A 21,042-nucleotide genomic window follows, 5' to 3' on the forward strand; every position below is an offset into this window, starting at 1 on the left:
AAACCATTCCTGTAATAACACCGTCAAATGGTATCCCCTGAAATCTATAAACGATCCTGTAAGAATATTGTTTGAAGACGACTTCCAGATCTTTTTTAGGCTTAAATGTAAATGTCTTTTAAGTTACTCACCAATCAATACTTTTTTTCGAGTAAAACAAAACGTGGACAGATTCATTAGGCCTGAAACACTGCAAGTTAACAGCTAAAAAGTAAGTTCATGTTCTGTTTTTGCATTATGCGATGCTAGTAATTTAGCTAGTAAGAAACACGACGCAAAGTCTCAAGCATTCGTATTAATTAGTACCTTTATATTGAATGTCTACAGGATATCTCTATACGTGTTTTTAGGATTCCAGCAAATTGGATTTTGGTCAAGTTATAAGTGTTGCTTTTAAAAGTATTAGGCTTTTGTTTTGTCAGACTCAGGATTGGGACATTTTAGTCCTTCGTGTACCATGCTATCTATGCCAACATAAACTGACCATTTACCCTCAAAAATATTGAAGATGACTGACCTTTCATCAATCAAAGGGAAGAAGAGGGGACCTACAACCGTGATCACAGAGGCCTGTCCAAAGTCTCCCAAGGTCAGTTTCCTCACTCCTTCTCTACTGCTCATGGAGGTCCCTTCTGACACCAACACCAGTCTACCAGTGTGGGACGCCATGCACTCCCAACAAGTGGACATTGTCTGGACTGTGACACCATACAGTATCAATGTCCGCTTCACTCCTCTCCCCTCAAAGTCAGGGCAGACTACTAGTGCCAGCAATACTCTTATCTGCTCTCCTGGCAAAAGCAGCAGCACCACCAGGATCATCCAGTTGTCGTCAGGCCCATCCTCAGCCCTAAGCCCGACCCAAATGATCATCCAACCTTTACCACAACAAATGACCCCAACCAAAATCCCCCCCAGTGTGCTCCTCACCTTTCCTCAAAGCACCCTCTTTCCTCAACCTGGAGCAATCACCATCTCACCTCACAAGCCCCAAAACATGACACCGGGCCCAGTCAAAACCACCTCTCTCATCCTCCCCCTGCCTGTCATCATCACCCAGCCACAGCCTGTCCACCAGCCTACCACCCCAGCCCAAACACAAGCCCAAGCCGCTAGCACTAATCAGCCCCCTGGTCCATCCAAGACGGCAGCCAGTCTGACCTTCCACACAAACACCTCCGGCGACATCCAGATCTGCGACCACTTTCTCACTTACTTATGCAGGACGGGGAGCAACTGCAAGCAGCACCACACGCCATACCCCTTCCACTGGCAGCTGTGGTGCGTCAACAGTCACCAGTGGGTAGACTTCACCCCACGCGCCCAGGTTAATCTAGAGAGGGCCTACTGCAATGTCAACCGGGAGGAGATTGGAGTCAAGGAAGGGTGAGTAGTACAGGTAGTAGATGTTAATCATAAAACTGTCCATCAGTCCTCAAAATCTGTGATTTTCATACTTGTTGTCATTCATAGCTCCATAAGTACTGCTGAATTTTAATCACACCATAGTTTATCAATCAATGTATAAAATATTGCACATTTACAGAGTTTATGAAGAAGAAAAATACAGGAACTGAGACTCACCCACACACACACACGGGAAGTGCCAGAGATGACATTAAGGATTTGATACCGTTTTTTTTTACGTAGCGCTACTTGCTACCACACCATAACTCTTAATGTTTTTTTGCTATGATTAGAGCTGGGAATTGGCAGGTACCTCACGATACGATACTTAGGTGCCAATATGATATGTATTGCGTTTCGATACTGTGATTTCAAGCATATTGCTCACGATGTCTGCTGTAGAGGGACAAGAGAAAGCATGAGAGAACAAGTTCCGATGGTCTCCCTTTTTAAAAAGAAGATGGAGAACTATGAAGGAAAAATATTGAAATGTTGGTGCAGATACAGTGCCTTCAGAAAGTATTCTTTGACTTATTACACATTTTGTTGTGTTACAGCCTGAATTCAAAATGGATTCAATTGACATTTTTTCTCACCAATCTACACACAATACCCATAATAACAAAAAGTGAAAACATGTTTTGAGACATTTTTGCACATGAAAAACAGAAATATCTCATTTACATAAGTATTCACATAAGAGTCAATACATGTTAGAGTCATCTTTAGCAGCGAATTACAGCAGTGAGTCTTTCTGGATAAGTCTTTAAGAGCTTTGCACAACTGGATTGTATATTTTTTTATTCTTCAAGCTCTGTCAAGTTGGTTGTTGATCATTGCTAGACAGCCATTTTCTAGTCTTGCCATAGAATTTCAAGCCGATTTAAGTCAAAACTGTAAATTTGTCACTCAGGAACATTCAATGTCATCTTGGTCAGCAACTCCAGTTTATATTTGGCCTTGTGTTTTAGGTTATTGTCCTGCTGAATGGTGAATTTTGTCTCCCAGTGATTTTGCCTGTGCTTAGCTCTATTCCATTTCTTTTTTATCCCCAAAAACTCCCTAGACATTGCTGATGACAAACATACCCATAACATGATGCAGCCACCACCATGCTTGAAAAATATGAAGAGTGATGTTTTGTTTTGGATTTGCCTGAAACATAATCCTTTGTATTCAGGACATAAAGTTAATTTCTTTGCCACATTCTTTGCAGTTTTACCTTAGTGCCTTATTGCAAACAGGATGCATGTTTTGGAATATTTTTATTCTGTACAGGCTTCCTTCTTTTCAGTCTGTCGTTTAGGTTAGTATTGTGGAGTAACTACAATGTTGTTGATCCATCCTCAGTTTACGATCACAGCCATTATACTCAAACTATTTTAAAGTCACCTTTGGCCTCATGGTTTCCTTCCTCTCCAGCAACTGAGTTAGGAAGGACGCTTGTATCCTTGTAGTGACTGGGTGTATTGATACACCATCCAAAGTTTAATTAATAACTTCACCACGCTCAAAGGGATATTCAATGTATGCTTTTTTAATTTGGACGCATCTACCAATTGGTTCTCTTCTTTGTGAGGCATTGAATCGGTGTTTGAAATTCCCTGCTCGACTGAGGGACCTTACAGATAATTGGATGTGTGGGGTACAGAGATGAGGTAGTCATTCAAAAATAATGTAAAACACTATTATTGCACAGTGATTCCATGCAACGTATTATGTGACTTGTTAAGCAAATGTGTACTACTGAACTTATTTAGGCTTGCCATAACAAAGAGTTTGAATACTTATTGACTCAAGACATTTCAGCTTTTTATTGCTGTTTAATTTATAAAACATAATTCCACTTTGATATTATGGGGTATTGTGTGTAGACCAGTGATACAAAATATCAATTTAATACATTTTGAATTCAGGCTGTAACACAACAAAATGTGGAAAAAGTCAAGGGGTGTGAATAAACTTCTGAAGGCTCTGTATATCGTCAAAAAGTTATATCCCGATACGTAACTGTATCTAATTCCCCCCCATCACTAGTACGGTTATGTTCACCCTGCACTTTGACAACATGACGTTGAAGGACGGGGAGAAATACGACCGGGTCAGAAGACTCCAGAACACCACAGACCCAACCAAGAACCCTCACCTCTACACCAGGTGGTGCTTCTTCTGGTGGAATAACCTCAGCTGGACAAAGTACAAAGACGTGAGTGCTTCAAACCCCTCTCTCCTACCCTCAGATCTTTAATGAACTTTCGCTATGGCGGACTGCGTTTTTGTTCATGACAAAAGATAATTCCCTCTCAAATGGTTTCCTCTGTTTCATGTTCATGTATGCTTTGACTTACTGGGTTGTCTTGTTAAGGATGTGTCCAAGATCCTTCTGGACAAGAGGGATGCTGGGGAGCTGGAGTGTCGTTTGCACATCTTAGCGGTGGAATACAAGGTGGACTTCATCAGTATGATCCAGACCAACGTCACCACAGGGTTTCAGCGGGCCATCCGACTCAGACCCTTCTACCGCTCCCTTAAGTCTCTGAGAGCACATTTGAGGTACGTATCCATGTTTTGTTTTAACCTTGAGCTGGTGGATTGGTTCAGTTACCTTACTTTCTAGGCTCTTTTGAACTGTGTTCAATTATCTTAAATCTAATTTACATGCACTTGTTTGTTATGCACTACATGGCTACAAAAGTATGTGGACACATGCTCATCGAATCTCTCATTCCAAAATCATAGGTATTAAAATGGAGTTGATTCCCCCCCTTTGCTGCTATAACAGCCTCCACTCTTCTGGGAAGGCTTTCCACTAGATGTTGGAACATTGCTGCGGGGACTTGCTTCCATTCAGCCACAAAAGCTTTAGTGATGTCAGGCTCAGATGTTGGGCGATTAGGCTTGACTCGCAGTCAGCATTCATACCAAAGGTGTTGGATTGGGTTGAGGTCAGGGCTCTCAAACCCTTTCTGTATGGACCTCGCTTTGTGCACGGAGGCATTGTTATGCTGAAACAGGAAAGGGCATTCCCCAAACTGTTGCCGCAAAGTTGGAAGCACAGAATCGTCCAGAATGTCATTGTATGCTGTAGCGTTAAGATTTCCCTTCACTGGAACTAAGGTGCTAGCCCAAACCATGAAAAACAGCCCCAGACCATTATTCCTCCTCTACCAAACTAGTTGGCACTATGCATTTGGGCAGATAGCGCTCTCTTGGCATTGAACAAACCCAGATTCGTCCATCAGACTGTCAGATAGTGAAGCGTGATTCATCACTCCAGAAAACACGTTTTTACACTGCTCCAGAGTCCAATGGCAGCGAGCTTTACACCACTCTAGTCAACACTTGGCATTGCGCATGGTGATCTTAGGCTTGTGTGTGGCTGCTCCGCCATGGAAAGCCATTTTGTGAAGCTCCAGACAAACAGTTATTGTGCTGACGTTGCATCCAGAGGCAGTTTGGAACTTGGTAGTAAGTGTTGCAACCGAGGACAGATGATTTTTACGCGCTTCAGCACCGGGTGGTCCCGTTCTGTGATCTTGTGTGGCCTACCACTTCGCTGAGCTGTTGTTGCTCCTAGAATTTTCCACCTCACAATAACAGCAGTTACAGTTGACCGGGGCAGCTCTAGCAGGGCAGAAATTTGACAAACTGACTTGTTGGAAAGGTGGCATCTTATGACAGTGTAACGTTGAATGTCACTGAGCTCTACAGTACGGGCCATTCTACTGCTTATGTTTGTCAATGGAGATTGCAAAATGTTATACACCTGTCAGCAACGGGTGTCGCTGAAATAGCCGAGTCCAAAGGGGTGTCCACATACTTTTGGTCATGTAGTTTAACTCATAATTGGGGCCTGGAGAAATTCTCCACTCTTTTTAAACCAGTAGTTCTGTCCTACAGCACCAAAAGGTTGATAGTGTCATCTCAAGCCACCTGTTGGCATTTAGACCCTGAAGGGGACGCATCTGTGTGGGAGGGGCTAGAAAGATACTCCTGACCTGTAAAATGACTAACCACGACTAACCATGTGTTCATTATGTTGAAATGTGTTTGGAAGAGGCTGTAGTGTCATCAGTAAAATTATTGATTGAACTGCAGGTTAATGTCATAGGTCAGGTGGTAGAGCATTTCTCCGGGTCCTACTCATAATGCTGGAATCACACCATATTAGTTGTAGTTCATCAATAATATGAACTACATTCACGAAAACAATAATCTACTTGATTTGTATAGGACAGGTATCCTGCTGGATGGTCTGGCCGGTACATCCACCGAGCCTTCCCCGGCCAACTTCAGTGTAGACCCTCTGGGGGAGTTCAGCACCTGGTACCCCCCAGTGTGGACCCCTAGCTCCGCCCCAGACCAGGACTACAGCATGGTGGATGTGCCGGCCAACACTCAGGCCTTTCAGAAGGTCCACCGCCTGTTCCACAAGACCCTGTCAGAGACCCGGGTGGAGATAGTCAGCCTCCACCAGATCCAGAATGTTCTCCACTGGGACAAGTTCCAAAGGTGTGGATGGGGACTCCCTCTGGCCCTCTTTGATATGTTTTCTATCCTTACGAGAATAGCCATTCATTTTCCTCATGTACTGTGTATATGACCGTCATGTGGGAATGGGATAAAGGATAGGGAAAAGGTAGATAACACAGTGCAACATTACATCACACAACAGATCAATATAATTTTATTGATAAGGGTTATCCAAAGGAGATGAAGGCTTTTTATTTTCCTGCTCCATTTGACAATGAATAAATGTAATACTGATAAAAACCGATTGAATTTAAGATGAATACATACTTTAGGTGTTATTGTTTGTGTTGTAGGTACAAGGAGCACATGCGGAAGCGCGGCGACACCAAGGAAGACGGGGCTCTGGAGAGGCACCTGTTCCACGGGACCGTCGGGGACTTCATTGAGGACATCTGCCACAACAACTTTGACCCGCGCGTCTCGGGAGCCAACGGGTTCGTGTACGGCTACGGCTCCTACTTCGCCCGCGACGCCTCCTACTCCAACACATTCGCTGCGGTGTCACCTGACGCTGGGGTGCGTCACATGTTCCTGGCCAAGGTGCTGGTGGGAAAGGTGAGCGTGGGCAAGTGCAAATACCGCCGGCCGCCACCCGTCAGATCCACGAAGGAGGACTACAACCTATACGACACCTGTGTGGACCAGCTGGTCAACCCCACCATCTTTGTAGTTTTTGACCGGTGCCAGTGCTACCCCTACTACCTGATCAAATACAAAGAACTGCTAGTGGTGGACGTTAATGAGTAGGTTTGCCCTGGGAGAGCTTGTGTTGCTGCCTGTGACGGTAACTGTTGTTGTTCACTGGATGTTCATTCCACACCAGACCGTAATGCAGCACCTTGCATTTAGGTGAAAGACAGCATTAAGAATAGATCAGTCAAAACTGCATCAAACAAAATGTTTGTGTATCCAGTCCAAAGGATACTGTTCAAAGCCTTCCAAAGACTTGGAATGTCTTTAGAATAGATATGTGTTTTATGAAGTTTTACAATTACCGTTTTTACAGTAAGTTTCTACAACGTCCCATTTGAAATGGAATTCTAAATGTAACACAAACAAGTTTGATATATTTTCGAAATGTTTTAATAATGGAAACAATTGTAATTTGATAATGTAGAAAGAAGAAATGATAAGTTCTAGATGTTGCTTTCAAAAAGGTTCTTAATAAACTGTAAAGTCGTTATGTTATTGACAATAAATGGGTTTACTGAACACATCAGGGGCAGTCGGTCCAGTTTATGATTACGGAGGACGATTTTTTTTTATGAGCATGTTCTTATTTCTATTACAGAATATTGGATGACTGTCATTCATATTCCATTCACCCAGTTTAATGTAACATTGATAGGTTTAGGCTACTACATGATACTAACATTTTCCCTGTACCCATCATGAGGTTGCTACAACCTAGCCTACAAATAAAAGCAAAAATAAATTGCTAAAAGGCAACAAATTAGAAGTTTTGGAATGGCCTAGTCAAAGTCCAGACCTAATCACAACTGAGATGTTGAGGCAGGACATGAAACGAGCAGTACATGCTTGAAACCCCACAAATGTCACTGAGTTACAGCAGTTCTGCATGCAAGAGTCAACCAAAATTCCTCCACAGTGACGTGAGAGACTGATCAACAACTACAGGAAGCGTTTGGTAGGAGTCATTGCAGCTAACTGGCACAACCAGTAATTGAGTTTAAGGGTGCACTTACTTTTTCCCACAGGGGCATTTGATGTTGCATAACTTTGTTTATGAAATACATTAGACAAGTATGTAATTGTGTTATTTGTTCACTCAGGTTCCCTTTATCTTATATTAGGTTTTGGTTGAAGATCTGATAACATTTAGTATCAAAAATATGCAAAAGTAGAGAAAATCAGAAAGGGGGCAAATCATTTTTCACAGCACTGTATGTGCAAATAAATGTATTTTACGGAATACATGAATTACTTAAGCTTACAGGGAGAGTCTTGTGCACTTTACAATATCTTCATTTATTCTATTTACAGTCATATTTCTGAAATTCAATCCCCCCCAAAAATGTCAGAAAGTTCAATTATGAATGGAATACAATTCCCCATAAGTATCTTGTAGTAAAACGTTATATTTCTCTTTTATATATTTTGTACAAACAAACCCTTTCCCTCTTTCTAACAGTACATCTTGTGAATTAACTTTGTTTCCAGACACTGTCACACATAATCAGTGTTAGTCTTGTTTGGACAGGAATCAAATGCATCCTGCAGGTTACCCAGGAATGTTCCTAATCCTCCAAGAACAAGAATCACAGAACTGGACAGAATCATCTCTATAGCATATCCATCCAGCTGAAACTATAATCAAGGGTGACTTTTTCATGGTGCAAAAAATACTGTAAAAGTAATAATCTGGCATTGTGATGTAATTTGAAACTTTTCTTCGGCAACGAGCGTTGTAAAAGGCCACTATTTATGCATTTTTCAGTGTACTTAAAACTACTTAAATAACTTGTTATGCTCATCTTTATATTTATTTTTGCACAGATTTGAACTATTTTGGACCTTAAATGTCACCCCAAAAGTAATTTCCCACTGGGCACAGATCATTGTGAAATCAAACAAACATTTGACCCAGTCATTGGATTTAAACGTTGGGTTAAAAAAAAAAGACGCAATTATTTTTTGCAAATCCAGTCAGTGTTCCACGTTGATTCAAAGTCATCACCTCAAATGTTGGGGTTGAAATTACGTGGAAACAACATGGATTCAACCAGATTTCGCCCAGTGGGTTCTCAATGACTTCATGGTACAGTACAAGTGTAGTCTGCTGAACAGTTACAGTACATATAAAATGTGTTATTATTCAATCTGGTATCATTTTAAATGGGTAGATACGTTTGGCATATAATGTAGACTGAGTACAGGGTGACCGTTGTCACTTGGAATCCAAACGGAATATTCCTCTATTGTTTGGATTCCAGGCTAACTCTTTTATATTCCACACATTGAAATGACATTTAGGCTGACATTTTATGATATTTGAAAATGAGCAGTATGTCCAAACATTAAGACATATCTTACATAAAACTATAATAAAATCCTTTAATCGTGCTTGCTGGGCAACTCTATTGACGTTCCCGTGAGGTTTTAACTTGACATGGGGCTAAGACATCACAAAATGACATGTACAAAGGGATTGCAGTAAGAAATGTTCCCTTCCAAACTCCTCAGAATGCTACTGAGATACTTTTACTGACGTGTGTTTTTAAAACAAGAAAACAGATGAGGACACATTGGATGGATATGCAGGCAAATAAATGTGATCATGAGAAATGTATCTTCAAGAGGAAGAAAATTAAAAAAGGGTTGAAATAGTTTAACGTTAGAGTTATTGAACATCTTGATGCTGCAAAAAAAGAATCGCACGACAGTGATTGTGGAAGGCAACAGAATGTAAAATGGAGTAAAATGACACTTGGAATCAACATTAAAGGCAACTTTAAAAGCATCTGCTAAAAAGTCAAGTTCATCAGACATGTGTTGAGGCCTATAAAATATTCAAATCTGATATAAATCAAAGACACCATCTCCTATGACCTGGTCTAGTCTGTGTTAGAAGTCCTGTCCCTAACAGGGAGTGTTTGGTCTATGATGCTTGGTGTCCTTTTTCCCTTTCAATCAATTTCAATACACATCAAATCACCAATATACAACAGCTAAAGCAACAAACAGCAATGCAAACTCATTGACACAGAACTACAGATAAATACAAATAAAAACAAAGGCGCCTTGATGATTTGACAAGTTTCCCTTTGTGGACGGTAATTTCATTTTTCTGCCAATAAGGAAAATCCTATATCCTCCACCCAAATCGACTTGCTTTTGTCCTCTCTCTCACACACACCCACTCTCTTCATCTGCTCTCCAAGTCAGCATGATTCGGGTGCCATGATTGGATGTACCACGTAGGGGTGAGAGGTCATAGTTCATGATTATTTCCATAGTGGCAGACTACTGGCGAACTGACTGCTGACTGTACAAGGAAGGCGCTGAATCCTGTGACGGGGAGGGGCGGTGTTGTGGAGTTGGCGTTGTCCTGGAGGGGAGGGAGTAGGTTGAAAAGGCCATGGAGGGAATGGCGAGTTAGGAGTCGTGATGAGGTTGGTCACTCGCAGGCCAGTTTGCTGTCGAAACTGGACAGGCCAATGGCGAAGGCCTGCAGGGCACACATGGGGTAGTTGTAGTCTAAGGTGAATACGTCCTCGGCCACTCTGCCAAACTGCATTACGATGTAGTCCGCTGAGGGAAGAGAGAAGAGACGACTCAATAATGTGAAATCATTATTCCATTCTACCCAAGGAGAGGGAGTGAGAAATAGAGAGTGAAAAAGAGCGAGAGAGAAAGAGAGGAGAGAAAGAGCCGAGAGAAGCACTGATGGATCGACTCACGATCGTTGTCATGGACGATCTGAAAGTTCTTGACGGAGGCCTGTGTAACGCGGCCGTGGAAATTGAGCACGTAGGACTGGGTGTCGTCATTCCACACAGGGGCCTTGTTGTGCAGCTCGATCAGGTTCTCCACTGAGTGGTTCTGCCACTTACTTAGAAGGCTGTCCTGCTCCTGGAAACACACAGACAACAAGGTTGTATTCATTAGGCACTAAACAGAAGAAATATGACAAACAGGGAGTGACAACCTTGACTTACCCAATAAGAACGCTCTATTTAGTTTTCTGTTGCGTGCCCTAATGAATACGACCCAGACATCCAAACCATCTAATCTGACATCACTCCCCAGTGACCACATCTCACAGCCCTTAGTGGGTTAGCCTCAGTTTCCATTACATGATGTTGACTTCAATACTCACTCCATTATTCAGATTGTGCTAAATTATTTTCTATTTCAAGATGTAAGAATCCCAGAGTCTTAAATCAATCATGCCCTCTGACATGCCCCTCTGCCTTACTGTGCATAACAAGTACAGTGACTACAAATGTTAGAAGAAGTGATTGGAGTTGTACAGTCCCATGGGGCTGATACATACACTGTTTGGACGGACGGGAACCCTCTCAAAGTTCATGTTCATGCCTGGGATGATGACGGTCATCTTGCGGGGGCCTTTGAACCCCAGAACGTTGGTCTCCTGCAGAGAGAACACAGGAGATCAGAACGTCACAGAATGTCACACAACCTTACAGGTTCAATTATATTTGTGTGCGTGTGTGTGTGCGTGTGCGTGTACACTCACATAGCAGATGGCTGCGAGTTCCTGTCGTGTGTTGCTCTCCTCCAGCAGAGCTCCAGGGTTCTTACAGGGGTTGGTGCCTTGGTCATACACTGTGAACTTGGTCCCCATCAGATTAGACCTGCAGGATGACCAGACCAATCACATTAGAGTCTACAATGTCCCTCCAGCACTCACAATCCCACTTCACACCCAGGTTATCAGATGCAGCCGAGGGCTCAAAACAATATGGAAATTGTTCATCAGCAAAGATTTTGAATTATATTTAGAGTTGTGAGACGAGTGAGATATGGTCCTACCTCAGTTTCCCCATGAAGCTCTCTCCCTCGCGTGACAGGTCCGTGGCGTCCACTGAGATCAGGTAGTTGGACGTCTTGCTCTTTTTTCTTTTCCTCCCAGCCAGAAGAAACAGCTGGGTGAAGTAAAGAGAGTAAACTCAGGGTGAGAGGGAAACTCACAAACCATCATTTTAATCACCGCAATCAAAACAGGTGTTACTTTTACTTTATATTCTCACACCATTTCAAATGTAGCTATTGAGGAAAATAAAATTAAACAGGCCTGTGAGATAAGATGGTAAAATAAACCCATCTAGGTCTTGTCTCCATGTTAATCCACTATGACAGGATGTGAGGTCAATGTACCTTCCTGCCGTCCTCTCTCTCCATGTGCATAAAGTAGGTGGGGTACAGGCCGCGGTCCATTCCCTTCTTGTCCCGGGATATGCGGCACTTGACGGTGACGCCGCGGGGTGCGGGACGCACCACAAACTCCTCCAGGTTGTCCACTTCGATCAGGGCGCTCTCCGCCGTGGGCGACCCCGGTGCCACGTACTCCTGTGAGGGGGAAAAAAAACACACACTGCTACATCACAAAACATACCGGCCAATCGCTGTTATAAAGGAGATACGGTACAGGAGTAGGGAGGACAACATTCATCTGCCATCTTGTTGTTTCAGTGTCTTCAAGTGACAAGTTGATTTGCCACAAGCCATAGCCACACAGCTATGTGTATGCTCCTAATGATATGACAGGACAGAGACAATTGTACGGTTGGACTCACTGTGTTGGACTTTGTGCTGGAGGCAGACGCAGGCCGGGTTGACTCTGGGTTGGGGGACAACGAGCGTGTCCGGTCTTCGTCACCGTGTTCCTCATCCTCACTGGCCTCTTCGTAGTTCATACTGCCTGATAGACCTTGTCAAGGGAGAAAGAGTGCACTATGGGAGATGTGGCCTACAGCTTACACTCCATTGGTTGGGATCAGGAGTAGAGGTTGACCGATTAAATTGGAATAGCCGATTAATTATGGCCGATTTCAAGTTTTCATAACACTCGGAAATTTTGGGACACCGATTTGCCAATTATTATTATTTTTTTTATACCTTTATTTAACTAGGCAAGTTAGTTAAGAACACATTCTTATTTTCAATGATGGCCTAGGAACGGTGGGTTAACTGCCTCGTTCCGGGGCAGAACGACAGATTTTCACATTGTCAGCTCGGGGGATCCAATCTTGCATCCTTACAGTTAACTAGTCCAACGCAATAACGACCTGCCTCTCTCTCGTTGCACTCCACAAGGAGTGCCTGTTACGCGAATGCAGTAAGCCAAGGTAAGTTGCTAGCTAGCATTAAACTTATAAAAAACAATCATAATCACTAGTTAACTACACATGGTTGATGATATTACTAGATATTATCTAGCGTGTCCTGCGTTGCATATAATCTGACTGAGCATACAAGCATACAAGTATCTAAGTATCTGACTGAGCGGTGGTAGGCAGAAGCAGGCACATAAACATTCATTCAAACAGCACTTTCGTGCGTTTTGCCAGCAGCTCTTCGTTGTGCGTCAAGCATTGCGCTGTTTATGACTTCAAGCCTATCAACTCCCGAGATGAGGCTGGTGTAACCGAAGTGAAATGGCTAGCTAGTTAGCGCACGCTGATAGCGTTTGAAACGTCACTCGCTCTGAGCCTTCTAGTAGTCGTTCCCCTTGCTCTACATGGGTAACGCTGCTTCGATGGTGGCTGTTGTCGTTGTGTTCCTGGTTCGAGCCCAGGGAGGAGCGAGGAGAGGGACGGAAGCTATACTGTTACACTGGCAATACTAAAGTGCCTATAAGAACATCCAATAGTCAAAGGTTAATGAAATACAAATGGTATAGAGAGAAATAGTCCTATAATTCCTATAATAACTACAACCTAAAACTTCTTACCTGGGAATATTGAAGACTCATGTTAAAAGGAACCACCAGCTTTCATATGTTCTCATGTTCTGAGCAAGGAACTGAAACGTTAGCTTTCTTACATGGCACATATTGCACTTTTACTTTCTTCTCCAACACTTTGTTTTTGCATTATTTAAACCAAATTGAACATGTTTCATTATTTACTTGAGGCTAAATTTATTTTGATGTTTTTATATTAAGTTAAAATAAGTGTTCATTCAATATTGTTGTAATTGTCATTATTACAAATACATTTTTATATCGGACGATTAATCTGTATCGGCTTTTTTGGTCCTCCAATAATCGGTGTCGGCATTGAAAAATCATAATCGGTCGACCTCTAATGAGGACACCATCCCTTTCCCTCATTAAAACAGATAGACTGTACTTCCTGTACTGTACTTCCAGTCATTGCTCAAACACTAGATAGCATTGGCTGGCGAAACTACCGCTAACTTCCTTCCTACTGGATGCAGAGACATAAAACTGGTATCCACGAGTTCATCTGACTGGAGAAGAATTACTCTAGCCATCCCAGCAGCCTTCATTATCCCCAGACACCACTGTTAGTCCACTTCAGAGCCCTATACATTTCCACATTGGAAAGTATACTGTTGATATACAAGACAATAGATTGTCCATCTTCAGTGTGTTTTATCCATCACTGAGAGCTGGTTTCCTGGACCCAGATTAAGCCTAGTCTTGTACTAAATGCACGTTAAGCATGCTTTTCAGTCCAGGAGTAATCTGTGTCCGCGAAACCGGCCCTGATTGTCCAATGTAAAGGGGTTAGTTAGGCACGAGGGAAAGCAGAAATCCTATTGAGAGATACCAGCCAGACAGACACAACACGGTGTGGTCAGACAGGCCTCTGTGGGAGCTGCTCTGGACAGGTGTCAGTAATGCTGCTAATTGGATTTACCAGCAGTGACTCTGGCTGATGCTGTGGAATATTTTAATGAGAAAGCATTTTTTAAGGTGTAAAAGCATAATTCAAAGTGAGAAGGGGAAAAATGTCCGCTCTCAATGTGTTCCATTGTTGATGATACAAGAAATATGAAATGTTTTTCTTCGGTGTGGCTTGAGGCCAGAGTATAATACCTAGCACTTTACATCCAAAGACTAGGTTATTATCAGTAACTATAGAATTCACTGTTGTTGTATCCTCCCTCAGTTTCACCTCTGCTCCATAGAGTTAGTGCAACAGAGAGTGGAAAGGAGGGAGGGAGAGAGACAGAAACCCAGCAACCTTCACTTCAGCCCTGTCACCATGGGAACGGCAGGCTGCTCTCTCCTACTACTGGAGTAGTTTCTCCCTGGCAGATAGTGGGCTCTCTGGCCCCTCCTCCAGCCCCTCCTCTGGGCCCTCCTCCACTGCACCAACCAACTGGACCACCATGGCGTTGGTGGGGTCAGAGAGGGGGAGGGGCTGAGAGAGATGTCCCACGCCTCTGCAGACAGACACATATGTATTGGCCAACGTGGCTAGAAACAATATGTACACAGTGGTGTTCACTCCATCTAGCCCCAGAGATGTCTAAATGTCAGCGTACTGCCAAACATGAAATACAGACCGCAAATGTCAGCTACATTCTAATAGTGACTCAAAGGCATCAATTAAAACAGCACACAAAGTTTGGAAATGGAAATGTCAACGCTCAGGTTGCAAAACCAAAACTTGCAACGTGATCATTTCAACGGCTTTCTCTGTCTCACAGCACATGAAGAACTTGGGAACTCACTGACCAGTTTTGATTGAATAGCGTCCCCAAGTCAAATCCAAATGGAGGCAGTAGGCTATTACTAATCCTTTGCCGTTTCCATTTCAATTCATTTCCACTGGGAAATAAAAAAGCATGGGCAGACAGATACTATCTAAAGGCACCTGAGGACAGGCTGGATCTCAGTAGCACTAAGCAGACCAGACATTCATTCATGATGAACGTTTGCATTATTGAGAGGGGAGTGTTACCTGCCCTCTTGTTGCTGTCCAGGAGAAGATCCTTAAAAACTGAGGCTAATGCAGTAATACACTGCCCTTAATCTGGGTCTCAGGTTTAACTAGGTAATACATCTCGCTCCCAGATATAGACCTGGCTATCTTAATTTAGTTTGTCATTTAGCACAGTAACAGTACAGAAGGATATTGAATTAAGTCTCAGGAAATGAAAGAGACTTCAACACTCTTCGTGGACCAGCCAGAAGGAGGGGAGGTGAGGTGGCATAAATAGGTACTGTGGTAGGTGGATGCTACTCTTGCCCTTTACACATGATAAAATGATCAAATTCTCACTGTGTCACAATCAACATTGCCCTCCGCCATCTCTCTAACTGCACACTGCAGCACCACAGCCCTGGGAGGAGAAAGTATCCCAGAGCAGGGAAAAGGTTTTATCAATGCGCAATGGCTTTTAATGAGGGTAACTGAAAGAACAATAAACCACAACCTTCATAGTTCTTGAAACTGTCCCTGAACTTCATAGTTCTTGAAACTGTCACTACAAAGAGCCTCTACCAGCCCAGAGGTGTGAAAGAGACACTTATATTGAGTGCCCTATCGGTGTAGCCGTGAGGCCTGCCAGAGCAGCAGACGGGATGTGATCTCTGAAGCTGCTTGGTATTCGTGTGCTGAGGCGTCAGGGTAGATGACGATGAAGATATAAATGACTGACTTGCATGTGTACACACTCTCCTAGGTCTTCTGTCTATAGCACTACTCCGGTGTATTTCCTGGTCACATGGTCTGACCATTACTAGGTCCCGGAGTATTTCTTAGTCAGGTAAGGTGTTCAGGAACCCCCCCCAGCCTTACCTACTGACAGAACTCTTTATAACACTGTACTTTAACACTCCAACCTTCTGTCCAAACTGGCTGTCCTGACTCCCTGTCCTGACTCCCTTCTCAAGCTCCCCCCCCCCCCCGGCTCACCTCGTTTCTGCAGCAGCTCGTGGATGTCCGTCTTGGGCTCCAGCAGAGTCTCCGTGTCTCCGTCCCGGTCTGGCTCCTCTGCGGGGGGAGACTGGGGCAGCGGCTGGGACAGGGACAGGGGCTGGGACTTGCTCACCGACAGAATCTGGATCTTGGCACCCAGGTCTGGGGCCTCAGAGCCCATGAAGGCAGCAGGGCCGTCGATACCTGCAGGGTGGGGTGCATTCACAGACGTTTTTGAATTATGTTAATGACTTTGTCCTGCTAGTCTGTGTGTTTGAGCACCCAGCTGTTTACTTCTCCAAGAGCTGTTCTGTATTCCTGTCTGTGCTTCCCTGAGGTGATTTGATTTGTACCTACTCCTTATTACTTAGCCGTCTGCTTGCAGCTGCGTTTCTCTGTAATACCTCTCCTCTATGTTCATGTCAAAGCTTAGCCTTGTGCCATGGAGTGATATGCTGCACTGAGCAGGTGACCCTTTTTTTCTTGCCTGAGAGTCTGAACGCTGCTCTGCCTCTCTGAATGTGACTCTCTCCTCCCCATCTGAAGGCCCCTTTGGGCATCAGAGAACATCTTCCTGGGTATCTCCTCCACTACCTTGAACAGTCGCTTCTCCACATGTCCCAAGACTGAGGGAGGCGTTATTAGACACACACACACACACGCACCACACACACACACGTCATCATATTAGCTTCCTGATTGTTTGTAGGAACATTGTATTGTATCCCAGTACGTGAGAGACTATAATATATTGCATGCCAATGTACAGGTGATTGGTATCAGAAGTGGGATGCACCAATGTTTATGATCCTATTCTATATAAGCACCTTTTCTCTAGTCTTGTAATTCCTGACTGGTCTCCTCTACCTCGATCTGGAAAGCCACTCTGCTCCTTCAGAGTGAGCTCCATGACTGGCCCCTCTTCCTGCTTTCCTGGGCAACATGGGGCCTGGCCCCACCTTCTCCCACCATTCCCTCTCACTGTCCTCACCTGATATACTGTCCTCACTCTGGACTGGAAAGCAAATTGATCATTAAAGTATTCTTCTTCACAGCCAACACCAACAACTGTCTATCTCTTGACTGTAGACTGGGGTTCAATCGCTCAGCACTGATCCTGCTTCCTCAGACCCATTACTTTATCCCGATGGTGAGAGCTGACCCCGGAAAAACTAGCTAGTAATCAAATCAATCAATCAATCAAATTTATTTTATATAGCCCTTCGTACATCAGCTGATATCTCAAAGTGCTGTACAGAAACCCAGCCTAAAACCCCAAACAGCAAGCAATGCAGGTGAAGAAGCACGTACAGTGAAGAAGCTAGTACAGTAGCTAACCCCAAAAACCAAGGCTCACCATCCATGATGACATCGCTGGTGATGCTGAGGCGTGACTCCACCAGCGGGGCCTGCTCCTCACTGCGCCGAGGCCTGGAGCGCCTGGGCCGGGCCTCTGGGTTGGGCTGCACCATCAGAGGCTCCTGCCGCTTCCGCCGCTGCTTCTGCTCCAACAGCGCCCTCTGTGGACGGGAGGGGAATTACGACAGTGAGAGTTTACCATGCAAATATTGTCTGTATGTCCCTACCTGCCCAAGACTGACAGCTGGTGAAAAGGCTCTAGTGATCCTCTCTCTCTGGACCCTACCTGTATCTGTCCAGGTATACCTGGCCTCTCTTCCCCACAGTCCATGAGGAGTAGAGGTCAACCGATTAATCGGAAAGGCCAATTCATTAGGGCTGATTTCAAGCTTTCATAACAATCGGAAATCTGTATTTTTGGACAGCGTTTTGGACAACAAAAAACATTTTTTTACACCTTTATTTAATCTTTATTTAACTAGGCAAGTCAGTTAAGAACACATTCTTATTTTCAATGACGGCCTAGGAACGGTGGGTTAACTGCCTCGTTCAGGGGCAGAACGACAGATTTTTACCTTGTCAGCTCGGGGACTCAATCTTGCAACCTTACAGTTAACTAGTCTAACGCTCTAACCACCTGATTACATTGCACTCCACGAGGAGCCTGCCTGTTACGCGAATGCAATGGAAGCCAAGGTAAGTTGCTAGCTAGCATGAAACTTATCTTATAAAAAACAATCAATCAATCATAATCACTAGTTAACTACACATGGTTGATGATATTACTAGTTTATGTAGCGTGTCCTGCGTTGCATATAATTGATGCGGTGCATATCGTTGCTCCAATGTGTACCTAACCATAAACATCAATGCCTTTCTTAAAATCAATACACAGAAGTATATCTTTTTAAACCTGCATATTTAAAGAAATCCAGGTTAGCAGGCAATATTAACCAGGTGAAATTGTGTCACTTCTCTTGCGTTCATTGCACGCAGAGTCAGTGTATATGCAACAGTTTGGGCCGCCCAATTTGCCAGAATTTTAGGTAATTAGGACATAACATTGAAGGTTGTGCAATGTAACAGGAATATTTAGACTAATGGATGCCACCCGTTAGATAAAATACGGAACTGTTCCGTATTTCACTGAAAGAAAAAACGTATTGTTTTCACGATGATAGCTTCCGGATTCGACCATATTAATGACCTAAGGCTCGTATTTCTGTGTGTTATTATGTTATAACTAAGTCTATGATTTGATAGAGCAGTCTGACTGAGCGCTGGTAGGCAGCAGCAGGCTCGTAAGCATTCATTCAAACAGCATTTTAGTGCGTTTTGCAGCAGCTCTGCTTCAAGCCTATCAACTCAGATTAGGCTGGTGTAACCGATGTGAAATGGCTAGCTAGTTAGCGGGGTGCGCGCTAATAGCGCTTCAAACATCACTCGCTCTGAGACTTGGAGTGGTTGTTCCCCTTGCTCTGCAAGGGCCACGGCTTTTGTGGAGCGATGGGTAACGCTGCTTCGAGGGTGGCTGCTGTCGATGTGTTCCTGGTTCGAGCCCAGGGAGGAGCGAAGAGAGGGACGGAAGCTATACTGTTACACTGGCAATACTAAAGTGCCTATAAGAACATCCAATAGTCAAAGGTTAATGAAATACAAATGGTATAGAGAGAAATAGTCCTATAATTCCTATAATAACTACAACCTAAAACTTCTTACCTGGGAATATTGAAGACTCATGTTAAAAGGAACCACCAGCTTTTATATGTTCTCATGTTCTGAGCAAGGAACTAAAACGTTAGCTTTTTTACATGGCACATATTGCACTTTTACTTTCTTCTCCAACACTTTGTTTTTGCATTATTTAAACCAAATTGAACATGTTTCATTATTTATTTGAGGCTAAATGGATTTTATTGATGTATTTATTATATTAAGTTAAAATAAGAGTTCATTCAGTATTGTTTTTAATTGTCATTATTACAAATATATATATTTTTTTTTAAATCGGCCAATTAATCTGTATCGGCTTTGTTGGTCCTCCAATAATCGGTATCGGCATTGAAAAAGCATATTCGGTCGACCTCTAATGAGGACACCATCCCTTTCCCTCATTAAAACAGATAGACAGATAGATAGACAGACAGTACTTCCTGTACTGTACTTCCAGTCATTGCTCAAACACTAGATAGCATTGGCTGGCGAAACTACCGCTAACTTCCTTCCTACTGGATGCAGAGACATAAAACTGGTATCCACGAGTTCATCTGACTGGAGAAGAATTACTTTATGATGACTTCCTCATCATCATGCCAGACACTCATCTATTGTTACGGTCTTCTTGTGTCGGAGGAGAGGCGGACCAAAATGCAGCGTGGTTATTTCGATACATCTTTAAATCAAAGATAAACACGAACAATACAAAACAAGAACCGTGCCGTAAAAACCTAAACAGCCTTATCTGGTGCAAACAAACACAGAGACGGGAACAATCACCCACGAAACACTCAAAGAATATGGCTGCCTAAATATGGTTCCCAATCAGAGACAACAATAAACACCTGCCTCTGATTGAGAACCACTCCATGCAGCCATAGACTATTCTAGACAACCCCACTAACCACAATCCCATGACCTACAAAAACCCCAAGACAAAACACACCACATAAAATAACCCATGTCACACCCTGGCCTGACCAAAATAATAAAGAAAACACAAAATACTAAGACCAGAGTGTGACAGAACCCCCCCCCCCCCCCCCAAGGTGCGGACTCCCGGCCGCACACCTAAACCCATAGGGGAGGGTCCGAGTGGGCGTCTGTCCACGGTGGCGGCTCTGGCGCGGGACGTGGACCCCACTCCAACAAAGTCTCAATCCGCCTGCATCGCGTCCTTAGATTGGCGACCCTCGCCGCCGGCGTTGGCCTAGTAACCCTCACCAAGGGCCCCACTGGACTGAGGGGAAGCTCGGGACTGAGGGGCAGCTCGGGACTGAGGGGCAGCTCGGGACTGAGGGGTAGCTCGGGACTGAGAGGAAGCTCAGGCAGGTTAATGGCTCTGGCAGATCCTGGCTGGCTGGTGGTTCTGGCAAATCCTGACTGACTGGCGGTTCCGGCAGATCCTGGCTGACTGGCGGTTCCGGCAGATCCTGGCTGACTGGCGGATCCTGGCTGAATGGCGGATCTGGAAGATCCTGGCTGACTGGCGGATCCTGGCAGACTGGCGGCTCTGGCTGCTCCATGTTGACTGGCGGCTCTGGCTGCTCCATGCTGACTAGCGGCTCTGGCTGCTCCATGCTGACTGGCGGCTCTGGCTGCTCCATGCTGACTGGCGGCTCTGGCTGCTCCATGCTGACTGGCA

At 44.0% G+C, this 21,042-nt stretch overlaps 2 protein-coding genes across 5 annotated transcripts in view; one reads left to right on the top strand and one right to left on the bottom strand.

The window, feature by feature from the left end:
* Positions 1 to 14: 14 nt before the first annotated feature.
* Positions 15 to 7,453, top strand: LOC110490775 (protein mono-ADP-ribosyltransferase TIPARP). 2 transcript variants are annotated; one of them, XM_021564224.2, is made up of 6 exons: positions 15 to 211; positions 509 to 1,386; positions 3,445 to 3,613; positions 3,773 to 3,960; positions 5,641 to 5,919; positions 6,234 to 7,453. In XM_021564224.2, exons 2-6 carry the CDS (start codon positions 509 to 511, stop codon positions 6,685 to 6,687), a joined length of 1,968 nt encoding a protein of 655 aa, XP_021419899.2. In that variant the 5' UTR covers positions 15 to 211; the 3' UTR covers positions 6,688 to 7,453. The 2 variants fall into 2 exon arrangements, with proteins under 2 accessions (XP_021419899.2, XP_036800776.1); XM_036944881.1 differs by having other exon boundaries at positions 534 to 1,386.
* Positions 7,454 to 8,240: 787 nt separating this feature from the next.
* LOC110490493 (tubby-related protein 3) overlaps positions 8,241 to 21,042 on the bottom strand; it is a 40,366-nt gene continuing 27,564 nt past the window's right edge. For all 3 annotated transcript variants that reach the window (XM_021563906.2, XM_021563905.2, XM_021563907.2), the window contains 9 exons: positions 17,680 to 17,842; positions 16,320 to 16,526; positions 12,222 to 12,355; positions 11,803 to 11,994; positions 11,458 to 11,570; positions 11,162 to 11,279; positions 10,958 to 11,056; positions 10,362 to 10,533; positions 8,241 to 10,212 (listed from right to left, as the gene is read on the bottom strand). In XM_021563906.2, the coding sequence (XP_021419581.1) occupies positions 10,079 to 10,212; positions 10,362 to 10,533; positions 10,958 to 11,056; positions 11,162 to 11,279; positions 11,458 to 11,570; positions 11,803 to 11,994; positions 12,222 to 12,355; positions 16,320 to 16,526; positions 17,680 to 17,842 (1,332 nt within the window). In that variant the 3' untranslated portion in view covers positions 8,241 to 10,078. The remainder of the gene's footprint in view (positions 10,213 to 10,361; positions 10,534 to 10,957; positions 11,057 to 11,161; positions 11,280 to 11,457; positions 11,571 to 11,802; positions 11,995 to 12,221; positions 12,356 to 16,319; positions 16,527 to 17,679; positions 17,843 to 21,042) is intronic.

The sequence above is a fragment of the Oncorhynchus mykiss genome, chromosome 15 (assembly GCF_013265735.2).
Source record: "Oncorhynchus mykiss isolate Arlee chromosome 15, USDA_OmykA_1.1, whole genome shotgun sequence".
NCBI lineage: Eukaryota > Metazoa > Chordata > Actinopteri > Salmoniformes > Salmonidae > Oncorhynchus > Oncorhynchus mykiss.